Here is a 17,136-nt window from a genome sequence, read left to right as displayed (position 1 = left end):
TCCAGGTTTTATTGTCAAAGCTTATTTGAGGAAGCTGAAGTTAGAAACTGATTGGCTACCATACACAGCTGCACAAGATTCTGAGTGCTTCAGTTTTAGTAAATCCTTCCCAGTGTGTCTTTTACTAAACTACTCAGACCCTGCCACTCTACAGCCTAGATAGATTTTTTTAGTCCAAGATAAGAACTAGGAGGGCTAATTAGACTCCTGAGTTATCACAGGATCTGTTTTTTTAACACTTTTTGATCAGATATAACAAAATATTTTAACAGACTAAAGGATCACAAAAAAAGAGGTTAGTTGTTAGGCCTCATGCACACTGGACATTTTTACAACTGCGGTTTTTGGCTTCTGAAGTTTTTTTCTGCAGCCAGTGAACTCCCCAGCATGTTATCCTATGTATCTATGCAAACATAGGCTGTTATCAGCAGTTTTTGGCAGGGACGTTTTCTGGCTGGAAAAAGAAACCCAGAACTAGTGGGTTTTGAGACATTTTTTTCAGCTGTAAAAAAGTTCTAATTCTGATAAAAGCTTAAAAATTCAGAAAAACGCAGCTTTTCTGTGTTTATCAGCGTTTTTGAGCCATAAGCTTTTGTGGGAGTATTGTTTTTCTAAAACAAGCTAAAAAAACGCTATAGCTCAAAAACGATGAAAAACACTACTGCAAAAAAGCTGAAAAACTCTACAGCTATAGCTTTCTACTGGTGTTTTGATAACGTTCAGTGTGCATGAGGCCTTAGAGTTTACAATTACATTAAGAAATAAGTCCAGATGTATGTTGCCTATCAATACAGCCTGAAAGCCAGGTGACTGGAGGTCAGTTAATTCTACGTCCTCATGACTAATGCTGGGAACACACTAAGTTTTTTGTTTTTTTTTTTATTCAACCCAACAGGCTGAACGAAAATAAAATTACAAATCGCCATACTAACACATCCGAATTTAGTGCGGTGATCTCCCCAATGAGCCACTGACAGGGGGACTGCCCCCCATCAGAACACCCTGATCAGCCAATGGCTGTGACTTCTGATCGGATGCTGGTTTTCCAGCATGTTTGTCTGACAGACCGAACCGACTGATTTCAACTGATTTACAGCCCATGTGTACCCAGCTTAAAGCAAAAGTTCTCTTTTTAAAAAATCAATGCATATTTTTTTTTACAAGTAAAAAAAGCGTTGAGCATTGCACCAGTGATCAGCAAATTGCTGATGCCATGCAGGTCTCCTGCAGACTGTCATTGTGAGCTGTCTGCCCCATACATCGTACAGCCAGGCAGTTTCACACTGACAGGAAGACTCCATGAACTACCACAGCGCTCAACAGCATTAAGAGCTACAATCTGACAGCCACAAAGGATGTCGGGGCTTGTAGTTCATTTACACACACTGCTCTATGAAAGAATGAATGAAGCAGCCGTGTGGGCTGAGCCCCGCATGGCCGTGCTGTTTTTAAAAAGTGACAGCTAGTACAGGGAACTTCTCCCTGTACTACTGTCACAGGGAGAGGAGGGAGCGGCTGCAATAGTGGGAACATATTACATGCTCCCAAAGGTGAACGCGTCCTTTAAATACTTCTTTGTAGCCTTTCTACCGAGCAAATACAATATAGCTAAAGAAATGTTGGGGCCAAATTACCAGGATATATTTTTACCAATACCATTTTGTGTATAATGTTGCTGATAGTTTTCAATGGTTACCTGGAGTTGGTGGTGCTTTCTGTTCATACACAAAGTGTTTATTTCCCACCCTCTGTGATCCCTTTCTTCTTTCTTAAAATAAATATCAGAGACAATTGATTTTGACTTCCACTTGCTGTTCTTAGTGCCAAGAGCATGAGCTGTTTCTTCCAATACTTTCAGTTTTTATTGAACCCTTTGAGCAGTATTCCTAGGTTTTACACTTTATACTCACTTTGCCATGTGCAGCAGAATGCATCATCACATGCTGTGCTACTGCTTTCCTCATCGCTTGGTGAAATAGCCGAGTGATTTCCCCAGGACTGATTCTCATAGAGCTAAATCAGCAAGCGCCTAGGACTACTCCATCTTACATTTATATAGACCTGTATTTATCATATTGTCACTTGTTGGCCCGTGTCTAGGGCTGAAGGGACTGACTGTCTCAGAGCTTACAAACATTTTTCCTTAATTATTTCCTTTTTTTTTTATAAAGACATATGGTGTAGCACTGCTGAATATTCAATACTGTGAACAGCTCCTATTAAATCACAAAAAAGTAAATAGGCATAATTAACATATAAATGTGTAAAGTAAAAGTCCTTTATAAATATATATTCCACCTGCCGTGCTCAAATCTTGTTAAACAAATGAATTAGTGCCACCGCCACTAGGTGAATTGAACGCTCACCTCACTCCTGTTAATAACAGACCTATTTTGCAATTCTCGCCAGTCACTTTGAAGTGGATATAAAACTTCCTTCCTTAGATCTAGTACTCCCATCTGGGCCAATACTCATTACATGTAACACAAGGGCAACTTTATAGTGCTCTCCATTTAAATCATTTATTAAGATGCCCCAATTAAAATACACTTACAAGAAATCAAATTAAAAAAGCGTGTATAAATCAGCAAACGATCGTCAGACTGCATACCGCACCATTCCGTTTTTTGGCAGGTTTTGCATTTACATATGCTGTATATATATGGAAATTAAAAACCCATTTGATTATGTTAAATGCAGGTTATAAGGAGGTTGACGCAGGTCAGTGAATTCTGAATGATCTCAAAGCATCTTAAACTGATGCCATTAACTCAAGCCCAAAGCTACAGGGTGTTTCTCTTGTTTGGCAGACAGTCTGCAAGCTAATGGCAGCTGTACAAGGTGTGTTTATAGCAGAGTTTGGTGCCACATACCCAGATGATCAAAACACTGAATAATATTTGAGTTTGTTACATGTCTGTCTTAGTCTCTAAAGCTGTTAGAGTAACGCAGTGCTAATAAAAACCTTAAAGTGATAGTAAAGCTTCAATTTGTTTTCTTATTAAAATAATAAACCTGTCATACGAGCAGCCCTGATCCTCTTCTTCTGGGGTCCCTCGTCAGTGCTTCAGGCTCCTTCTCTTTGGCGGGTGCTCTCCATAGAAAGCCACTTTCTATAGGGGCACTCATGCGGGCTCGCTCTTGAGCAGCCCTGTCTACATCTATAGAGACACAGCGTGTGTCAGCCCACCCAATGCTCCCTTATCACAAGATTTGATTGGCAGCAGCGGAAGCCAATGGCCCAACCTGCCCAGTGAGGAGGCAGAAAGCCAAGAGAGCAGCTTCTCTTGTACACAGTCAAAATCAGGCTTGGGTAAGTATAAGGGTGGGCTGGGGGGGATCCTCAGGCACAGAATGTTTTTTTAATTTAATGCATAGAATACATTAAGGTAAAAAAACCGTATGGCTTTAGAACCACTTTAAACACTTTCAAAGTATCCTAAAATCTTGCTGAAAGAACCAAAGGCAACATATACCTCCTTTAATGATATGCTTTATAGATAATGTATTCTGCTAAATTACAGCTATCTTTTATGAGTGAATAAAATATAATTGTGTGTTTGTTCATGTTCTCGGAGATGGCAATGTTCTGTTTTTACTGACAGGGGTCTGACCGTGATGTTTGAGGTGATGAAGACATACGGACATACATTTGAGAAACACTGGTGGCAGGACTTGTTCCGAATCGTCTTCAGAATCTTTGATAACATGAAACTTCCGGAGCAGCAGACTGAGGTGAGACAAGCTGCCGTATCGATCTAGTGAAACAGTCCCAATTGCATCGCTCTCTTTGATACAATGTGTGTGTAGTAAGGGCAGGGATGTTTTGCGACATCCTAGTTCATAGTGAAAAATGTGTAGCATGTCACAGAACCCATTCTCTTGTATCCTGGTGGAAACTAGAACCCAGTGAGGGTGTAAAGACACATGCAAAAACCAGATAGTTATAAAAACATCTCTTAAGCTACTCCAGGAATGGTCTATTGTTTACTCTTGTAGTAGTTAATCTACCTGCGTAATACATAAGAAATACACATAAAGTGCATTTTTCTTCAAGTGTTAATCTTTATTCAAATGTAGTGTAAATGTGTTTACAATTCATCAAAAAGTAAGCTCTTTTTGTGAAAGCTTTGGTCTTTCTGTAGAGGTATGTCATGCCCCCTGCTTAGTTGAAGCTAGAACTCTATAATCAGCAAAGCTCTCCATATGGGAAAAATGCAGCACCCAGGAAAAGAATTGGATTTCTTTCTACATACCTGTAAAATCCATTTTGTGGAGTACATCACGGTATTTATAACTATGTGGGTTATGCACCACCTATAGGTGAATGGACACTGGCCGTTCAATCAAACAGGAAGTCCTCCCCTATATAACCCCTCCTATACAGGAAGTACCTCAGTTTTGTAGCAAGCAATTAATTCCCAGAAAGAGGGGAGGAACCTCTGTGTCCCGTGATATACTCCAAGAAATGGATTTTACAGGTAAGTATGTAGAAAAAATCCAATTTTCTTTATCATACCTCATGGGACATAGAGCAGGTTATATTCATAACTTTATTGGATGTCCCATAGCAATAGAACCTGAGGGGGAGGGAGACACAACAATAACCACCGCTATCAATCCCAAAGGACCTACGCTGCCATTTGTAATATGCTGCGGCCAAGGGCAGTATCCTCCGCGGCTCTGATATCCATCTGATAAAATGCTGTGAATGTATGAGCCAAAGACCATGTAACACCCTTGCAAACCTGAGGATTTATGGTAAATAGCCCAATATGCCCCCACACACCTGGTAGAGTGCGCTCTTCCTAGAAAAGATGGGACTTTGCCCTTTCAAACCATAGGCTTGAATGATAAACTGGTGGATTAAGGGGAAAATAGTTGACCTGGATGCCATCTGCCCTTCCTGGGCTCTTCTGGCAGCACGAACCAGGATTTCTGACCCGTGCTGACAACTCAAGAAAATCCTGACTGCTCAAACAACATCCAGAGTATGCAGCGATCTTTCCCCTGCTTACTGTGGACTCACAGAAAAAACAAAGGCAAGACACTGTCCTAATTCACATGAAAACTAGAAACCACTCTAACCAAAGAAAGATGGATGCGGACGCAACATTACCTCATCATGATGCAAGACCAAGAATAGTTCCTACGTGAAAGAGCTGTCAGCTGACACTCTTCTTGCTGAAGTGATAGTAACCAAAGAAGCCACCTTCTGACTCAAAGGATTAATGAAGCTACTCAAATTGGTTTAAAGGTGGCTTCTGCAAGGACAGCCAAGACCTAATTCAAGTCCCAAGGACACAAGAGTGGCCTGACAGGTGAGACTGTCTGTGTTACACCCTGCATGAAGTATGTTTCGAGAAGTGGGAAACAACGGTCTCTGGAAAAAAATGGATAGAGACTAAATCTGAATCTTGATGATACTTAGGCCAATTTAATTTCCCCTCCTGTTTGGAGAAAGGAAAAACCTCCCAGTCACGTATATCCATGGGGGCCACATCCTGGCTTCACACCAGGCATATAGGTTTCCAAGTCGAATGGAAGCTCCCTGAAGCCGGATTCCTGACTCTCAACAGTATGGACATAACAGGAACCAAGATCATAGGTCTGGCTGGAATGAAAGTGTCCAGGGAGTGTCCACTGCTAGATTCACTATGTCGGTGTACACTATTAGTTGCCACTTTCCAAATCACTCGCAAAAGATGCAGCAGTAGTTAAATCAGGGAGAAGATGTAGATTAGGGAGAACCGGTCTCTAAGGTGTTACCATTGTATCTACCCCTATTACTAGTAAGATTCTCGTTCCAGACGCAACCATTCCAACTTTTTGTAGAACCTGGAATCCAGTAGATCCACCTCCAGAGTTCCCCAACACTGGCAGATTGCTGAGAATGTCTCAGGTTGCAGGGACCACTGTCATGGTATTAGTCACTGACGACTGGGAAAAAACTCCTGCCAGTTTTCTCTACCACCTCAGAGATTGCCCTAGCATCCTCTGGCCCAAGATACTCTCAAAGCACAGCAGCCTCAGACACCTCCCTCATTCTGGAGGGGATAAGCTTACAGCACCTGGTATTCCTGGGCAGTCTCCATCCAAGTAATAATCAGGCTCGATCCTGCTAACGCCCCTGAGATCAGGCACATTCAGAGTGATGTGGCCGCAGTCCATAACAGCTGTCAATGCCACTGCTAAATTCTCCTAATGACATTTCAACGCATCCGAAATTGCTGCAACACCAGACAAACACAGTGACTCAGATACACCTGACACCACTGGTCTATCAGGAGATATGAAAAACGCAAAATTACCACCCAAGTCCACCGGGCCTGAGGGCAGTGCACCTCCCTCCCCCAGCTGCCTTTTCCTTTCCGGAGCTATTTAAATAATATAGCAACTATATTGCCAAAACCTAACTATGCAGTCCTGCAGGGATGCAGGTCCATAGCCATGTTGGTGTACATCTATGCAATTACACAGGTATGCACACACAAAGATATTCAGTTTATGCAGTTCATACGTGTATGTGTTTATGAAAATGTGTTTATGCAAGTATGCGTTTATGCAAGTATGCATTTATGTAATTCATGCAGTTTACAGTTCATCCAGTATAAGCAGAATGCAATTTGTGCAGTTCATACAGTATGCAATTTATGCAGTTCATATGGTATGCAGGTATGCCGCTACATAGCTATGTAGCCATGCAGATATGAAATTATGCAGGTATGCATACAAACATGTTATACTATGCTGCACCTGCCCCTCATTCTAGAAGCGTATTTTTTCATCAAAGAACGTTGACAAAATTATCCCCATTTAGTCTCTTACTAGTTTCGTAGGACTAGTCAAGCACATATGTAACAAATGCACCCTGAATGAAGCCAATTTGCTGCTTCAGTGCACCCTGAAGGTAAGTTCCTGCAGATCAATGCAAACTAGAGAGATAACACCTTTATGTGCATTAATACCGATGCAGGGGTGTAACAGTAAACATTTGTTCAAACTTCCCAGGTATTATGCAGACAAATGCAGTGTCCTGTCTGGTCATGCAGCTCCCCACAAGTAGCATTCACATATCATCCAGCCATAGACTCTCCATGTCCCTGCTGTTTCTCAGGAGCCTCACTGACCCTTCAGCCCGCGTGTGTTTTCAGCTATAAGAAAAATGGCCGCCCTTCTATTTCATGCCTCCACTGCATAAGAGTAGGCTATACAGCATGGCCCCATGCCCTCAAGGGTTGGAGGAGAAAACTGGAGTGCAATACACTTTTTGAAACACGCAGAGCCTTGCCAGCCAGACCAAAACCGCACACTGCTCCCAGTGGCCACCGGAAGAAACACTGCAAATGTAAATTTGCCATTCCGCCTTAGTACTCTGAATCATAACAGGAGTCCAACCTTTACCCATCATGGCAGGCTTAGTCGTAACAGACCTTCAAGGACCTGGACCCTTTTACATCTGGGGTCCACTTCCCTTGACCTGTATAACACCCTGCTGGAAAGCACCTTGGTCAGAACAAACACTGCACAGGGTTCCATTATGCAGAGTCCAGCGTCATAAGTCTGCAATACAGGCAAACCTTAAGGATTCTTCTCTCCTATCCAGCGAGGCTCAGGTACCATCCAATTTAGCTAACTGTCTTTTGAATGGATCTGATTTCAGTCCTTGATTCACATAAGAACTGTTTTCGGACCTCCAAGTATGCTCCAACAGTACATCATTGACCATCACCTTACAGATACTGGGGAAACCTCTGAGGCACTTCCTGTATAGGAGGGGTTATATAGGGGAGGACTCCCTGTTTGATTGATCTGCCAGTTTCCATTCACCTATAGATGGTACATTACCCACATAATTATGAATATAACCTGCTCTGTGTCCTGTGATATAGAATAAAGAAATAAAGCTGGGAATTTTTTTAGTACTTAAGTCATAATTTAAGTCTCATTCATGTAAATGTTTACAGCTATTTTTAGCTTGCCAGGTTCTCTGGTAAAGTGATTTGTAAAGCTTGAATTTTTTTTTTTTATTAGCACGTCATGCCTACCTGCTCTGTGCACTGGTTTTGAACTGGGTAACCCCCCTCCTCTTCTGGGGTCCCCAGCCAGTGCTCTTGGCTACTTCACTGAGTACCCACCATGGAGGGCTATGGGAGCACTAGTGCAGGCTCACTCCCAACACAGACAGTGCGTCTCGGCCCTGTCCTCTGCTCCCATCTCACAGAATTTGATTGACAGCAATGGGAACCGATGGTCTTGTTGCTATCAATCTGCCCAGTGAAGAGGGAGAGCACGGAGAGAGCTGCTGCTCTCAAGCACAGCAATAGATTGAGAATAGGCTCAGGTAAGTATAAGGGGGGCTTTGGTAGGGGGGTCCTCTAACATAGAAGGTTGGTTTTTTAAAGTGGTTGTAAACCCTCACATATACCATGTGAAGTGACTGGCCTCAGGTAATACACAAAGATGAAACAAATCCTCCTACATAAGTTGTACCTGTTTTTCTATCGCTGTCTTTCCCCTACATTCATTCAAAGTGCAGAATTTACACAAGATCTATTGGCCCCCGAAAAGAAGGGGTGGAGAGCTAAAGTTACATCAGTGGGGAGAGCTCTGAGAGCTGATTGGAGGGAAGAGATATACTCCCCTTCATGCAGCACACCGGAACAGAGCTGAGGCTGTCAATCTACTGGAGATCCCTTTCCTATCATCATTTTTCCCTTGGTGTCAGGAAAACTTGTCAGAAGTGTCTCATTCTGATAGCAGAGGAACGAGACAGCGGACAGAAATGGCACTTAGTGCTCTGGATTGAGAAAGTACACAACAGAGAGATATGCTTTGTTTGTATTTCATGTCTGAGGTTTACAACAACTTTTTAAATGCATAGAATACATCAAGGTAAAAAAAAAATGTAAGGCTTTTAGAACCACTTTAATATTTTATTAAGGAGTGTGTAAATGTCAGGCAATGTTTGTTAGCCTAAATGCAGAATTTACAAGCAACTGTAATGGCGTGAATTTGTATTCCGGTATTGGCCATTTATCAATAGCATATAATAGCTGGGCAGATCTCAACAAGGGTCAAAAAAAAACTCTATTCTATCTTTTGGTATAGCAAAGGGTATGGCAGGGTGTCAAACAATGGACTGCAGCTTAGTTGATTTCCCAGAGTAAACAATGTAAGAAACAGTTTACTTTTCAGTTGGTCTTTAGTTTACTTTCTATAGAAATTGGCACTCATCTGGCAAAGCTGGTCCACAGCCTTCAGTGCAGACACTTGTGTGTCTCATGGTAAAAATCCAAAATCTTCCACTTTTACTTGAACAGTGGTATAAAGTCATCATCTCTGATTTTCCATACAGCACAGTGTTTTCCTGTTCACGGGCTACTAAATTATTTAAAATTGGAGTAAACTATTGTAATCTGTAAACTTGTTGTCTGCATTCCAGTGACATCGGGGTTATCTTCTCGCTGACTGAGCCCGTGAAATCATTCATTATGCATCTTTCTGTAATTGTGTTTACCAGTCAGGTGTACAGGTTATTCTGGAGGATAGAAGTATTAATATTCATTGGGCTTCAATTTAGTTCTACATTATGATTTTTATTTTGAATGTTGTATGGAATAAAATATTTACATACTTTGTTTTATTGCATAGCTACATCCGTGGCATAGTTACGTACAAGTGCCATCTTGTTTAACCAAAAGAAAAAGATAGAGTGAATAAATAGAAAACCACCATATACCAGAACAGTTGATCCAGAGGAAGGCAAAAAATACCCCATAAAGCATAGTGCAATTTTCTCATAGAAGGCAATCTATTAACCACTCACGGACCACCCTATAGCAGATCTACTGCTACAGGGCAGCCCTCCTGTGCAGATCCACGTGTGTGTATATATATATATATGACTCTGCACTTCTGGATAGGGGCACGCTCGCTGCTTTTGCTGTGATAACTCACAGCAGAAGCCATTCTACGGGTGCCAGGCAATGTATGCCCACCGGCACCCATCGATTGTCAGGCAGAGACAAAGAACAGAGCTCTGCAGAGCTCCATTCTGGCGAGTGGGGGGGGGGGGGGAGTGATGGTTTTTGTGTCCCTGCTTCCCTTAGTAAAAGCATCTAACACAGTACACAAAAACGCTGGCTACTCACACAGTTAACCCTTGATCGCCCTAGATGTTTAACCCCTCCCTAGCCATTGTCATTAGTACAGTGACAGTGCATATTTTTAGCACTGGGGAGGAGAAAAGGAAGCGCCACATAAGTGTAGCAGTTAAAAGATACTGCGTTGCAGATGCAGGATGGACTAGAGTGGCATTCCCATGTTCTGATGAGTGCATTTTACTCCACTATCTTGTGAGTTTTTTTTTTTTTTTTTTAACCATTGTGCTTTAAAGTATCTTTTAATTGCTACACTTAGGTGAAGCATCCTTTTCTCCTCCCTTGTTTACTAAACCGAGCTGGCTATACTCTGAAGATAGCTGCTGCCTTTTGGCCTTCCTGACCAAGAACTCATGGACTTGTTTATGGACTGAGATATCATATTACCACTGCATTTCCAATATGGACCTTTTATCCCCATGATCACACACTGCCCTTGTGTCAGATATTGTTTTTTTGTTTTTTGTTTTTAGCACTGATCACTGTATTAGTGTCACTAGTTCCCACAAAGTGTCAAAAGTGTCAGTATCCATTTTCTGCTGCAATATCGCAGTCCAGCTGTAAGTAGCTGATCACCGCCATTGCTAGTATGAAAAAAAAAAAAAAATCCAGTATATATATTTCATAGTTTGCAGACACTACAACTTTTGTGCAAACTAATCAAAATGCATATTGTCCTAAATTTTTTCGAAGAAATTCGATTTTTTAAAATTTTGTTATTGGATATGTTTTATCGCAGAAAGTAAAAAATCTATATATATATATATATATATATTTTTTTTTTTACAAAATTGCCAGCCTTTTTTTTGCTCAAATACCAAAAGAAAGCTCTGTTTGTGGGGAAAAAAATAACAGAAATTTTATTTGGGTACAACATTGCATGACCGGGCAATTGTCAGTTAAAGTAACGCAGTGCCCTATCGCAAAAAATGGCCTGGTCGTGAAGGGGGGTAAATCTTCCAGATGTCAAGTGGTTAAACATTTGGATGTGTACACAAGTGTTCTCGAAAGTAGTATTGCTCTGTATTTGGGTATACTCAAACCAACTGATCAATTCAGGTGTCCATCTTTCTCTACAGATCAGTTCCAAAGCTGGCTATACACTTGGCCTGAATGAAAAAGATCTAATGGTTTCCTCACTTTAATACTGGATTAACGGATCTGTAGTGCCAGCTATTGTATTCTGACAGCCAGAAATGGTGGCTGTCTGAATACCTGAACATCGGCTGCATTTGATTGGATGCATCTGACAATTTTTTTGACCGACTCCTTCAATTTTTCATGTTCAATAATTTCTATTGATATTTTCAAAAAGATACAAAGAAAGCTCAGCATAGCGCAATAAGCTGAATACCAAATTTGTCCAACAATCTGAAAGTACATACAAAACAAGAGCACAAGAAGCACTTACTTTACATACATGTAGCCCTGCCCCCTGGGGAGTGGCCAAGTGTGTTCACATCCTTCTCACTTTGGTTGCCCTGAACATTGTCCAACCCACCAGACACTATAGGTTCAGACTTGTTGAATGATGAGACACTACCAGGTTTCAATAAAAGATCAGGTTTATTGTCTTTAGTTCGAATTAAAAGAATGAACAAGCAACTTCAATAGAACAAATAACATAAAAGATCAGAAATACAAGAGAGATCCTAAATCCTTAACCCAGAGTTGCATAGGATTCAGCACTCAGCATAAAATATGTGTGCATTTGGGTTGAATTATTAGATCCTATTTTAATTGAGGATTGATGTATCAATAATCTGTCAATAAATCATCCCTCAAAAGAAATGTGAGAGTGACCGCAAGAAATAGTGCTTTAACTGTAATAAAGAATAACACTACAAGTTGTCTAACTTATTTCAGTGACTCTATTAACCTGAGACTAGGCTATATCCTAGTCTGTATCCTACAGGGGGCCCCCTTTACTTTAGATTGCAGGAGTCTCTTTCTAATCTTCACCGCTCTCTCACTCCCAGTGTCTCTCCGCTAGGCCTCCGGCCTATTCTCCTCTGCACTCCGCAGCAGCTCTTTTCCTCCTCACAGCGTGCTGTCCTCGAGGTAAGCGTGCAAATATTGGTCCCGCCCCCTTTTTGTAGACACTCCCATCTGCCCCTGCGAGTCTCAATGCTCCCTGGGAGGATAGTCTGATCAGACAGGTGATTTACAATTTTCCATTCCTTCCGGGACTACATTTCCCATAATCCTTTGTTCCATCACTTTGCAAAAGCTTTAATAATAGCAACCCCGAACAGATTTAGATGAGTCCTGTGACCAGGCTACATCCACAAAGAGTGAAGATAAATTATATGCCAACACGGCCATCTAAATAATATCCAAACGCTGAAAAAATGGAAATAGACAGAGTTTGCCTGTCACTCCCCTATCAGATATAGGAAATCTGCAGCCAAAAAAGGGAAATGCTACTGTTCATTCCAAATGCTCCCAAAGTCCTTAAAGAACCAATTTGATGGCAAATATTTGCAGTAAGGCACTGTGGCTCTAGCATCTGTGATGATCGTCTCTCATTTACACCCTTGGGCAATCAAGAAACAGTAAATAATAACGCAAAGCATAGATAGAAAAGGAAAGAGGGAAAATTCAAGAAATATAGTGATCTATCATCATAGTTACATAGTTAGGATGAAAAAGACACCAGCCCATCCAGTTCAACGTGTGTGTGTGTTACCCGTACATTGTATACCTCTGTATGTTGTGGTCTTTAAGGTGCCCATCTTGAAACTATCGATGCTCCCTGCTGATACCACTGCTTGTGGAAGAGAATTCCACATCCTTACTGCTCTGACAGTAAAGAACCTCTTACGCAGTTTAAGGTTAACCTGCTTTTCTTCTAGTTTTTAGTGAGTGGCCCCATTATTGAATTTCCTTTCTCTGAAAAGTTTGTTCCCTATGCTAAGGTCACCAGTATGGTATTTGTACATTGATATCATATCCCCCCTCAAGCGTCTCTCCTCCAGAGAAAATAAGTTCAGTGCTTGTAGTCTTTCCTCATAGCTGATGTCCTCCATTCCCCTAATTATTTTTTTTGCCCTTCTCTGGACTCTCTCCAGTTCCAGCATATCATTTCTGAGGACCGGTGCCCAGAACTGGATGGCATATTCAAGATGTGGCCGGACCAGAGTCTTGCAAAGTGGGAGAATAATCTCTTTATCTCTGGAGTGAATTCCCTTTTTTATACATGCCAGTATTCTGTTGGCTTTGCTTGCAGTATCTTGGCATTGCATGCCATTGCTAAACCTGTTGTCTACCAGTACCCCCAGGTCCTTTTCTATCTTAGATTTATTCAGAGGTTCACCCCCTAGCGAGTAACTTGCATTCATATTTCTGACACCCATGTGCATTACCTTACATTTTTCAATATTAAACCTCATCTGCCATGTAGTATCATCCAATCTTGGATCTCATAGCAAGAAAAGGAAGAGGGAATGTTCAAGAAATATAGTGATCTAGTGTCCAGTCTAGGACTGCATAGAAAGAAAAGGAATAGGTAAAGTTTAAGAAATAATGATCTACCTTCCAATCTAGGAACACAGCGTATCCTTCAATTTTTCAAACAAAAGACATTGGGCAGGAGCATGGCGATAGGGCCACCCATTAGGCTAATTTCAGCCGGTTTAGCAGGAACCAGCCCTAATTTGCTCTGTGTGTGGTCAGCTTCCATGTAATGATTTTACACTTCTACTTTACCTATGTAGAACAATTGATGGTGCTGCAAGTGTATTTCCGGGATCACATACCCATGACACCTTTTTGTTGATTGATTGGGTGCAGCTACAAAAATGAAGCATCCTTTCAACCATTCCACAGACTGATGTCTGTGACAACTTTCATTCTCCATTTATGTATAAAGTGACTGTATGCTAATAGCACCTTTGCTGAAGAACTGCTTAGAGCAGAGATATCCTAACTAAAGAAATGACATTGTTTGTTTCATCCACTTTTCACAAACTTATGGACTTTAAGTGACAGTTATGAACATAAAGGCTCAGTGATTTACATTCATGTTTGAAAATCTTTACCAAAACTGTAGATTCCTTTTTAAGATTTCATTATATTATTTTATTGTTAAGTTTTTTAGTATTTTTTCTTCAGCCAAAGTGAAATCCCCTCCATAGATGACACAAGATTGTCAGCATTATGGGGTCACACCCGTCAAATGCAGATAATCCGATAATCTTTCTGTCAAACCCAGCTCACAATTGATACTGTGCTACTTGCATTAATGTTGTTCTAAGTCTGGATTTATTTTCCTCTGGGAATTCACCATTCTGTAGACTGGAACGAAATCCAAGAAATAATAAATTAAACTTTTTTTTTTTTAAACTGTAATCTTTTTAAATATGGGCACGCTTTTAATGCTGAGGTGATCCTATCTGGTCGATTATTAGGTATCAGAAATCGTCTGGCTCTTTTTTAATTTGTATGTCAAGTGATATTTTTACCATACCCAATGATGATATGTATTAGGTTCACATAGTTGTGTATTGCGAAGCTTCTCTATTTTCTTCCTTCTGTTCTAATGGGTTATAGGGTGAAAGTAAATCAACTTGGGGGGTTGATTTACTAAAACTGGAGAGTGCAAAAAAACCCAGTGCAGCTGTGCATAGAAACCAATCCACTTCCAGATTTTTTGTTCAAGCTCAAGTTAGAAGCTGATTGGCTGCCATGCTCAGCTGCACCAGATTTTGCACCCTTAAGTTTAGTAAATCAACTTCAATGTGCGCTGGAGAGAGACCTTTTTCTTGAAACCCTCTCCCTATAAGCCTACTGTTTATCTTGTCTTGTTATGCCCCAAACCCTAATTTGTAGAAGCCATGGCTTTCATGTCTTAGTCTAATGGTAAAACAAGCCTGAAACATCTGAAAGCAAAATGGAATTCAACCAACTAACTGGCTCTGAAATCTTTATACATATTGAATCGGCGTAGCTATGGATTCACCATGGAAAATGATGATTTGCATCTCTGTCTTTTAGAAATAAACCTTTTCTCTTTTTGGACACCTAATGTAGTGATGACATGTAAATATCATCTTTTCCAAAGTCATGGTATATCATCATACCCTTTGATACCTTTTACTAAACCTTAGATAAAACAACTTCCCCTTGGGTACTTACAGCTGCAGCCCACTCTTTTGTTTTCATTATTGGTGGACATTTTCTTCAGCCCTCTTCATGCCTGGAGTCTCCATTAGCTTGGATGGAATTGCAGCCAAAGATGTAAAGCTAGAAATGAGCCATATCTCTGGAACAAATTCAAAGAGATACAGTGGGGGAGTTGATGAAGTCTGTTGGGGGGGGGGGGGGGGTGTTGCGAAAGTTTAGTAAAAGGTACACCTGCCCTTTAAAACTGATAAGAAGTAAGTATGCTGGAGTTAATTATTAATTTGGAGAGAGTTATAGTATGAAAATGTTCCAGAAATAATAATTTTTGGCATCCCTCCTCTGCTATGCAGATCACATGGATATATCTGTAGCAGTATGAACAATGTGACCCAATTTAGCAGTACATGCTGCACATTAAAGGACCCCATGTCTGGAGTCTGATGTTCCAGCATCTTCCAAACATAACAGGTGCTTGTTGCTGCACACACATGCTGAAGCTGAGGGATATGGAGTAGGTGTAATTTATTTCTCACAGTTATATTGCGCCAATTAATATTGTTAGAGAAAAGTTGCTTTGACAGACGGTGATATGCTGTTAATTTGTGCCACAGCTAAGATGTTGGAAGATCCATTTTTAAAGTGATTATAAAGGCTTCTTTTTTTTCCCCTAAAATAACAAACATGTTCTACTTACCTGCTCTGTGCAATGGTATTGCACAGAGCTGCCCTGAACTTCCTTTTCTGGAGTCTCCCAATGGCGCTCCTACTCTTCTCTGTGTGCCACCATAGGAAGCTACTTCCTATGAGGGTGCACATGTGGGCTTTCTCCCGAGTCAGGCTGTGTGCATCCAAAGATACACACAGCATGGCTCAGCCCCACCCCCTGCTCTTTGTTTCACAGGGTATGATTGAGGTGAGGGGGTAATACAAATACAGGAGACATGTTTTACCTTAATAATTGGATTGCATTAAGGTAAAAAATATTGTCTAGCCTTTAGAACACTTTAAGGGAGCTTATAATTTAAAATTATTGAAAGTGTTTTAAAGTCATCAATATAATAGGCGGAATTCTATTTCATCTCAGAAACTGGCTGCTTTGCGCAGTGACAAGTACATGTTAAACATCACAATGTCTAATTCTGACAATGTAATCCTGCATTTGGAGAATAGTGTTACAGTGTGATCCAGTACCTGTCAGTTGTACAGTTGTATGAATCTGTTGCTAATAATTGTGAATTAAGAATTTGCACATACCTATTGTTTTTCCTTGTGTCATTGTAGAAAGCAGAATGGATGACAACTACATGCAACCACGCACTCTATGCAATATGTGATGTCTTCACACAGTACTTTGAGGTCCTCAGTGATGTCCTACTTGATGATATTTTTTCTCAGCTGTACTGGTGTGTGCAGCAAGGTGAGGTCTGCTGGTTTTTGATACAGACTGTAAATCAGTGTTCACTAAACCAAGTGATTTTGCATTACTCACTAATTCTACTGCTATGGTATGAATGTGTGCTGTGATCAATGCTCATTGAGGAAGATACATTGGTGCAATCTGTGTCTTTTCACCAAAAGACCTGCGGTGGTTCCCAGACTCTAAGGCCCCTTTTGTACGGGCTTTCCGATCAGATTCGCCTGTCAGTTTTCAGGCGGACCTGATCGGATGCTCTATGCACCCCTATGGGGCAGCGGATGTCAGCAGTGACATGTCTGCTGACACCCACTGCTCTCCGATCTGATCCTGTGCGTGGAATCCAGAGGGATGGAAACCCTTTTTCTCTATCGTCCATTGACAGACGCAGCTCTTATGCTTCTTATACCATAGGGTTATGCTGCCCCCTACAGG

At 41.0% G+C, this 17,136-nt stretch overlaps 1 protein-coding gene across 1 annotated transcript in view; it reads left to right on the top strand.

The window, feature by feature from the left end:
* The window catches only part of ARFGEF1 (ARF guanine nucleotide exchange factor 1), a 319,100-nt gene that overhangs the window by 268,420 nt on the left and 33,544 nt on the right, over positions 1-17,136 (top strand). The window contains exons 30-31 of the mRNA XM_082258428.1: positions 3,606-3,735; positions 16,569-16,704. Coding sequence (XP_082114554.1) covers positions 3,606-3,735; positions 16,569-16,704 — 266 coding nt within the window. The remainder of the gene's footprint in view (positions 1-3,605; positions 3,736-16,568; positions 16,705-17,136) is intronic.

The sequence above is a fragment of the Pelophylax lessonae genome (assembly GCF_965119305.1).
Source record: "Pelophylax lessonae genome assembly, chromosome: 5".
Taxonomy (NCBI): Eukaryota; Metazoa; Chordata; class Amphibia; order Anura; family Ranidae; genus Pelophylax; species Pelophylax lessonae.
This window is presented reverse-complemented; position numbering and strand designations above follow the sequence as displayed.